At 41.4% G+C, this 8,453-nt stretch overlaps 1 protein-coding gene across 1 annotated transcript; it reads left to right on the top strand.

Moving 5' to 3' along the window:
• Window positions 1-405: 405 nt before the first annotated feature.
• Window positions 406-7,084, top strand: cibar1 (CBY1 interacting BAR domain containing 1). The gene is made up of 8 exons (XM_061742499.1): window positions 406-544; window positions 1,997-2,231; window positions 2,344-2,412; window positions 3,913-4,014; window positions 4,308-4,472; window positions 4,571-4,684; window positions 5,694-5,813; window positions 6,601-7,084. Exons 1-8 carry the CDS (start codon window positions 516-518, stop codon window positions 6,718-6,720), a joined length of 954 nt encoding a protein of 317 aa, XP_061598483.1. The 5' UTR covers window positions 406-515; the 3' UTR covers window positions 6,721-7,084.
• The last annotated feature ends 1,369 nt before the right edge of the window (window positions 7,085-8,453 follow it).

Raw genomic sequence — 8,453 nt, 5'->3', positions numbered from 1 at the left:
GGAACAAACTTCCTGTAGACCTGAGGTCTGCTCCAACTGTCAGCTCCTTCAAATCAGGCCTAAAACATTACTGCTTACTGAAGCGTACTCTTAAATTAAATACTTACCTGCTGTACTCCACTGCCCTTACTTTTTCAAAACTTGTGCTTTTTATTATTTTACTTCTTTTCTTATTTACTTACCTATTTAATTGTGTCTTGTTGCTTTAAATGTTGATGTAAAGCACTTTGAATAACCTTGTGTTGAATAGTGCTATACAAATAAACTTGCCTTGCCTTGGCTTACATAAACTTTATCGGCTTCTCGTCCAGGAAGAACCATTCATATGAATGGAGGTCGTGGTGAAGAACGTCGGAGCAAAAAACTCAATCTCCCACAATGCACTTGTACAAGCGGAAGTGTTAGCGACTCCATGGAAACGGCCAAGTGGCGTACTAACCGTTAGCCTCCCAGCTAATGTAGGTTCTGACAACGTTACTGATCACGGAAAACATCTGTTCATCTGGTGTGAAGGGATGAGTCAAACCCCCGATGCAAGAGCCAGGTAAGAGACATGAAGCACGTCAAAAAGAAGTACCAAATTACTTGTAGTGTCCTCTCAGTTGACAAAAGGAGGCTCATAAAGAGAACCGAAGATGTAATAATAGTTTAGCTAGCGAGGTCCCATATCAAACACTTAGAGAGATATTTGTTAATGCTTCCTAAATAAAAATACTGTCTTCCATGCGTTTTTCACCAATTACTAGAAATGCAGATAAAAATGTTAACGAAATCAACAGTTAATTGAAGTATTTTAGCATCAAACGTCTTGAAAGGAATGCGGGAAACAAACAGCAGTACATAAAAACCGTGTTTAGGTTGTTACTGACACATCTGGAAGCACATTCATTCTAGTCCCATTGCAGAAAATAATATATCTTTTCCACGAACTAAATCAAACAAATACCCTTCATTACTTAGTACTTATTGCAGCAAATGCAGACATGTCTTATCCCAGGATGATTGGGACTAACCTCCCATCTGTCCTGGACCGCTATCGGTCCAGGACCAGGACCAGACCCCTCAAACCCAGGACAGTCTGGTTGAACTCCTGCCCTCTGGACAACGTTACAGAGGACTGTACTCCAAAACCTCCAGACTCAGAGACAGTTACTTCCACCGAGCTGTTGCTCTGATGAACTCTGATCACTCAGAGTCTCAGAGAAATCAATCACTGTGCAATAATGATAATAATTAAAGCTCCAAGCAGCGATGAACGGTCCCTCGCGCGTGCGATTTTCACCAATAACGGTCAAGGACTCAAAACCGAGTCCGATGACACCACCCATGACTCTTTATGTCAAACCATTCAAAAGTTATAGCAGAAAGTAGGAACTATCAAATATGGACCAGTAATGCCCATCGTCACAGGATCTAGACGCACATTTTGATGTATAACACACCTGTGTGCACCTTACGGTTCGGGCCACATTATCGGCCGAAGAAATGGCATAAATTGCGCCAAAATTACACGATTAATTCAAAATGGCCGACTTCCTGTTCGGTTTCGGCCATGGCAAACCGTATTGTGGGGCTTGAGGCACAAAGTTTTCTAGGGGATGTTGTTGAGCCATTAGGCCATGCCCATTAATGCAAACCATTAAATATCAAATTTTTCGCCAGGCCTGGCTTGCGTGCAAAATTTGATGGCTTTTGGGGCACGTTTAGGGGGGCAAAAAGGCCCTCATTACGTCAAAAGAAAAACGAGAAAAACAACGACATCCCCTACAGGTACAATAGGGCCTTCGCACTGTAAGTGCTCGGGCCCTAATAATAATAACCACAATCATATGCTGTAACAATGCACCTTTCAGTAACCATGTCTACCTCATACTGCTGCAACTTTCACTTTCATTTGTCTATTTACTGTACAGTGAGCGAAAATAACCGAGTCAAATTCCCTGTCTTGTTTGACCTGACTTGGCCAAATAAACATGATTCTGATTCTGATCTGCAGAGACAGCCAAATACGGAGGATCCAGGAAAACATCACCAATGTGGAGAAACACTTTGGAGAGATGTGCCAACTATTCGCTGCCTATGTCCGCAAAACAGCCAGATTACGAGACAAGGCAGACGTTCTGGTCCGGGAAATTGGCACATATGCTGACACGGAGACCCCAAACCTCAAGCGGGGCATGAAGCAGTTTGCCGACCACCTGGCCAAGATTCAAGACTACCGTCAAGCCGAGGTGGACCTGCAGTATTTTATTTTCTATTCCGTTTTTTTTTTTTTTTTCTCCACACAATCATGCTCAAAGTTTGCTTTGTGTGACAGAACCTAAGATTACGTTTTCTTCCCAGGTGGAAAGACTTGAAGGCAAAGTCATAGAGCCATTAAAATGCTATGGAGCTGTGGTTAAAAAAAAAAGGGTATGTATTACTTACCCACAGTCGTGTCGTCCCCTGCACTGATGCCAAAAGAACCGCATACAATACCTGCAGCTAGATGGCATTTATTTCCATTTATTTCCAGGATGGAGATCCTGGAGGCCTCTTGGAGCCTGTTGTGTTGATTTAATGTCGTTACAGTACATGTCCACAAGAGGACAGGATTGTTTCACGTCAGTCTCGCACTGAAGCTATTGGGGAAACCGGTTTGTTCAACAATGAAAATATTGAATGTAGTAATAATAATAATGGTTATTTGTGACATTTAAACTATTTTAAATATGCTGCAGCACTCCAGAGTAGTAACTGCCTTGTTTGGTTTGGATATATATAAGGTATATTATAAACTATTTTCCAAGTAAAATACTTAAAAGTTAAAGGGGGTTCCCCTTCCTTTTTAATGTGTGTTAGTAGTCTGTGTACAGTAAAGGAGTTGTTTGCATTTGAAATTAAAGTGATCTGGTTATTGTTGTTTAGAAAGACCATACTGAAAAAAATCAGTCAGTCGAGTTAAGTTATTTAGCTTTTCTAAAGGTGAACATTTCAGCTGACAAGTAACTAATGATCACACTGATGCTTATTGATGCATAGAAGTAAGTAATTATTCCATTTATTGCACTAAATCTAATGTAGTGGCGCTATTTTACATTCATACACGATTTCGATAATATATGTTTTTTAACCTGCCACTTAAAGGAAAACAAAAAAAAAACCTTTTTCAAATTCAGATTTCAGAAGTGCACTGATGAAATATCTTTGGCATGCTTTGGTAAAAATACCAAACAGACGCTCCTTTTTTTTAACCACGTTAAAACACCTTGGTTTGTGCCTCTCCACGCCCTCTTCCATGGTTCGTTCCTCTTCTGAAATTTGTGGTGCAGTTTTGTGGCGAGCCACAGCAAATGAAGCATGAAGGTGAATGGAGATAAGCAGGATAATTGAACTCTGATCAGGGTTTGTGATGTTGTAAACAAAACTGATCTGCTCATTCAATAACATTGACCTAGTAGTTAGTTCATATCTGTGCTCTTATGCACAGAAAGTTTGATTTATTTATTTTTTCTTTTTCTATACCCCTGGGTAGCCCTTTTCAGACATGAACTACATTCAATAAAATTAGTCAGAAGTGGAATATTTTGATGTAATGTTAGAATAAGAATCCTTGCAGCGCTTATTTTAGGTCAAATGTAGTTTTATTACTTTATCATTGTGTGACATGTTGTCAGACTGTGGCGTAATGTGGGGACTGTGTGAAATTAGGGTTAACGTCCAATTTTGTACGAATTGCAAATGTTGCACGCACGGTGGTCTACAGTATCATCAGTGTCATAGATAAGGTACGTCTGAATGGAAACATCTGAACGCCATCTTTAACAGCTCGTTGAAGCTGTTGATGTTCTGTATCACATGTGTGCAAACACCTCTAGTTCTTTCTTTGATGATTACTGGTGATTTCTGTGCTCTTGTGTTGTCTTCATGCAGGAAGATCTGAAGGCTACTCAGAGTGCCAAATACAGAGAAGCCAGACAGATGGCTCAGCTTGAGAAGACCAGACTGAGAAACCCATCGGACAGACAGATCATTGTATCCTTGCACTGCTTTTTAAGCTTTTTAATATCTAAACGGGGAAAAAAAATGTCATGTATATAGATAATTTAATATCAGATTCATTTGTGAACTCCACTTCACTTATTCAAGAATCGCATACAAATGACAAACAAAATAGGTATTTTTTTCCCTTGACCAAACTTCCAGTCTCAGGTGTGTCCTGCATAACCTGTGCATCTCTTCATTACAAATTTTCTTCCACATGCATCGAGGAACAATGAAGATGAATTGAAAAGACTTTACTCATGTCAACCACCTGTATTTAAAAGAAAAACCTCGGTACGTGCTGTGTTTTGTCATCTATCAAATGTGAATTTTCTCGTCATCAGGCTGAAACCGAGCTTCAGAGAGCCACCATGGATGCTGCACGGACCACAAAGCAGCTGGAGGAGACCATAGACGACTTTGAGCGACAGAAGATCCACGATATCAAGGTCTGCTGCACTCGGCTTTGTGTCCATTTGTGCTCCATTCAACTTCTTCCTTCGTCTGTTGCAGGCTGATGTACAAGACTTGTCTTCTTCTCCTATAGAAAGTCTTCGGTGAGTTTGTATTAGTAGAGATGTCCTTCCACGCCAAGGCTTTGGAGGTCTACACTTTGGCCTTCCAAAGCATTCAGAGCGTGGATGAGGAGGCGGACCTGCAGGTAGGCTCACGCTTTGGTCGTGTTTTAATGTGTTGATGTCTTCTTAAATGTAGGTTGAGAGGTAATCATCAATGTAGCATGTGTGTTTAGTTCTTAAGCTTATAAAACCCAGTAAATGGACTGCATACTTTTAACTAAAAGCATGCCCAGTCTTATTTGCATCATTTGTTCCTTATTTGATCAAACAGGAGGTTTTATTTATTGTTCCCATACTGTCACGGTCACATGGACCCAATACTCACTGACTCACTACAGGTACATATTGTGTAGTCCACACCCATTAACTCAATTTGAAGAAAATTACATAATTAGTTCCGTCATGCTGGATACTTTGTTTACCAGCTAGCGTGAGGTTTGCTGTACTATTTTAAGATGGAGAGCATGTAGTGAGAAAAACAAAAGCTCAGTGATGTTCCTCCAACCGATGCCCTTGTGTCATTTTTCCTCCGCCCCTCACAGTTTCATGTGTGTGTCTTTGCACTGAATCATCTGCCCTCCGTTCACATTGATGAAAAACTCCTGACTGAGACGGGGCTTTTAGTCAGTGACTCACAGTACGAAGCATGAGAGATTGAATCATCCGAATATGGTTACAATGACCGGCATGAAGATATCCCTGATAGAGATTTCCCTGCAAAGCGAACAACACTGGTGTGGTCGCGCTTACTGTCAGACCTGTGCCGTCCTCACTGCCTGCATGGAAACAGATTGATAAACTAATTGTTAAATATTCCAAGTTGTAAAGTGTTGCTTATTTGTAGATGTGGCTGTGTGTTTTTCTCCTGAAACTCGTGGCGTTGACCATAAAGTGAAACGCTCAGTAATGGCGTAACATTTCTTAGGGGTCACGCATGAGTTAACGGAGTGAAATGGGCTTGTGTACATTGTGGGCTGATCCTCTTGGATCTGCTTGCATTGTATTCAAAGTCCCGTGGATGTGTGTAGGCACTGCTTCCATTCTTCTTTGTCTCTGTGGAAAAGTGTAGTGCTCCCCTACTGTCTTTGGCAGGTGTTCAGGAATTCGCTGCACCCCCCTGACTTCCACTCACGCTTAGACATAGTCCGAGCTAATTCCAAAACATCTCTCGATCGAACCGGGTCCTACCTGAGTACATCAGGGACCGCACAGGTAAGATGCAGACGGCGCTGAAACGCTCAAATACAAAAAGCTGAATTTAATTTCCCAAAGCGATCATGACTTTTTATCTTTTATCTTTGACTCTTGTGCAACTTTTATTGTGATAACATAGAAAATTCCCTTCTTCCTTTTTTTAAAACCAGTTGCCTTCCTCATACCAGCAGATGCTGGTCACAGTCTTATCTGTCTTGACAGTCAGGGAATTTCTGTGACATCTAACCATTCATCACTCACTTTGAATTTCCATACATGATGTCACTGCATTCAAGTCCATGATATATTTCACAGTCCGCCCAGGACATTTTGTCTTTTGTAGAAAACTAGTCACCAGTTTCTTGTTAAACAAGGATTATTGCGGAGCTGCAATAATCAGATATGTTTAGATCATAGATTGGGGGCAAATATGGCTTCAGACTTGTCAGTGTGGGCTTCACATGTGTCCAGCATCATGTCCTGAGATCATACTGTACGCTGCTTCCATGATTTGATTTAAAAAAATTAAATTAAATTTAAAAAAGTGTATCGCTGACCCTGTTAACATTGTTCCCACGTGTTCCCACATGCTAACAGGTTCTGCAACTAGAAAGGACATTTGAAAATAAAGCATGGCTGGAAGAGCGTGGTCTCACGTCACGGTGCATTCACTCGTGTAGCTGTATCATCTCCATAACTACAACAGGCAGATAAATGTTCTGGAGTCCATAGAAGCACACAATGTGCTTAATGGCCGCGTGCAAAGTGTTTTAGTTGCATAGTAACTGCTAATTTGTTGTCACAGCAACAAAGAGCTAGCAGTAGCCTTACAAGAAGAGGGGAGGAGGAAGAGGACGACGAAGAGGATGAATCTGAAGAGGAGGAAGAGGATGAAGATGACGAGGGCACAGAAGATGAACATTAAGCTCTTTAAATGAGGCTTTTATTATATTTCTGTGGTGGCTTTTAGTGCAGGACAGAAGCTATGAAAAGTGTGTAAAAACTGTGTCACTGCAATAACCCCATCACGAGGTGCAGGGGCATTATGGGTGGAAAGCCTTGTGATCTTTTGATGTTTTATAAGAAACATTTTTTTTGTTCTACGATTTTTATTCCAGCTAACCATTTTAATAATATTTTTTTATATGGTGTATAATCTCAAAATGTGTATCTGGTTATCATTTGTGTTTTATAATAGTAATAATAAAACATTGATATGCTTTGCTCTGCTGTATAAGTACACGGTGTACCTGAAGTCGGTTTGCATTAAAAAAAAAAAAGCCTGAAAAGAGCCTGATTTTTTTTTTTTTTTTTTTTAATTGTCGGGAGAGTGAATCAGTGCAAGTGACAGTAGATGTGTGAGGACTGCAATTAAAAATGACTCATCTCTGCCACGGACATGCAAAATGGTGCAAATGAAGTTGGGAACACTTTGCACCACACTGATCCTCTCGAGATATCTGCCTGTATGCACGCGTGTCCTGGAGCAAGCCTCCATGTACAGCATGCATATGGTACTGGATGGAACAATGAAGTGCATGTGTGCAACACTTACACGTCATCTGTCGCTGCTGCCACTTTGTCTGCCAGGGACTCATGTCTGTCCTGCATGAGTCACCCTCAACACATTCCTCATTTTTCAGCTGCCCGTGTCATCGTAAATCCAGTTCTGCCTCTGGTCTTATGCATACATGCAAATCTGTCAGGCAGAGACAGGGGGGGTATATGTAACACATGTAAGCGCTATCTAAATCTTCCTTACAGCAACAATTATTATCTCAGTGGTTCGGAGATTAAAGCTGTGTAGGTGGGCTGTCATGACATTGCTGTGCAACAGTACCTCAATGCACATAAAGGTTAATGTGTATGCAAACAATCGCACTGATGCGCATCCACGAACCAGTTTGACTTTGGTATATTGAATGACCCGTGTGACAATTAGTCATTTATAAAGTGTGTGCATTTGTGAGTCAGAAAGCTTTTCAAATCACAGATAAATCGCGTTCCCCCATTCCCTAATGACAGCAGAAGCCTGACTTGTGAGAGAAAACGGCCTGAAAGGAATAAAAGAAGGAGTCATGTGATTGGAAAAGTTCGAACAGGGCAAGCGTCCTCTTTCTCAAGAGCCAAAGGTACTAAAGCAGGCGCGAGTTAGTTATGAGTCATGCACTTAAAACATTGGCTGAAAGGATAAACCCATGAAAACATGGAAAGACAGAAAAAGGGGGTAGCTGCAGAGGGAGGACATCTAAGACAAGTCAGTCATAGCTGCAGGTACAGTAGTTATCCTTGATTTTGACTTTTTGCTTTCCACTTTCAGATGAAACGATGCACGTGTCAAATCCAACATCTGCAGGCCGTGTCAGCCATCGTACGGGTTCATGCAGCCACCATCACGCCACGGATCTCCCTCTGCCAGAGGCCGCCTTCTGTGCAACGGATTCAATTTGGAGTGATTCATTTTCAAACGAGCGTCACTGCCCTTAAACACCACAGGAGGGCGACGTTTCAAAGATTTGCTTTCCTCTTCAAATTGGGCATCTGTGATATGGAAACATTGTGTTCTTTTCTCCTTTCAGTCTGTGTGTTTTGCCTTCGGCGCATAGATTCGGTTTGGTGCTTGTGATCCATACCTGGCCTGCACCATATTAAAGGAGC

Source organism: Cololabis saira, chromosome 15 (assembly GCF_033807715.1).
Source record: "Cololabis saira isolate AMF1-May2022 chromosome 15, fColSai1.1, whole genome shotgun sequence".
Taxonomy (NCBI): Eukaryota; Metazoa; Chordata; class Actinopteri; order Beloniformes; family Belonidae; genus Cololabis; species Cololabis saira.
Note: the sequence above shows the minus strand (reverse complement) of the source record. Positions and strands in the feature narration are given on the sequence as shown.

What these genes read in the sequence shown, in the direction of transcription:
- cibar1 (XM_061742499.1), top strand. Translation starts at nt 516, where the DNA reads ATGAGTCAAACCCCCGATGCAAGAGCCAG. An exon ending in AGAAGATCCACGATATCAAG is followed by an intron (nt 4,473 to 4,570) that starts GTCTGCTGCACT and finishes CTTCTCCTATAG; the next exon opens with AAAGTCTTCGGTGAGTTTGT. An exon ending in ATGAGGAGGCGGACCTGCAG is followed by an intron (nt 4,685 to 5,693) that starts GTAGGCTCACGC and finishes TGTCTTTGGCAG; the next exon opens with GTGTTCAGGAATTCGCTGCA.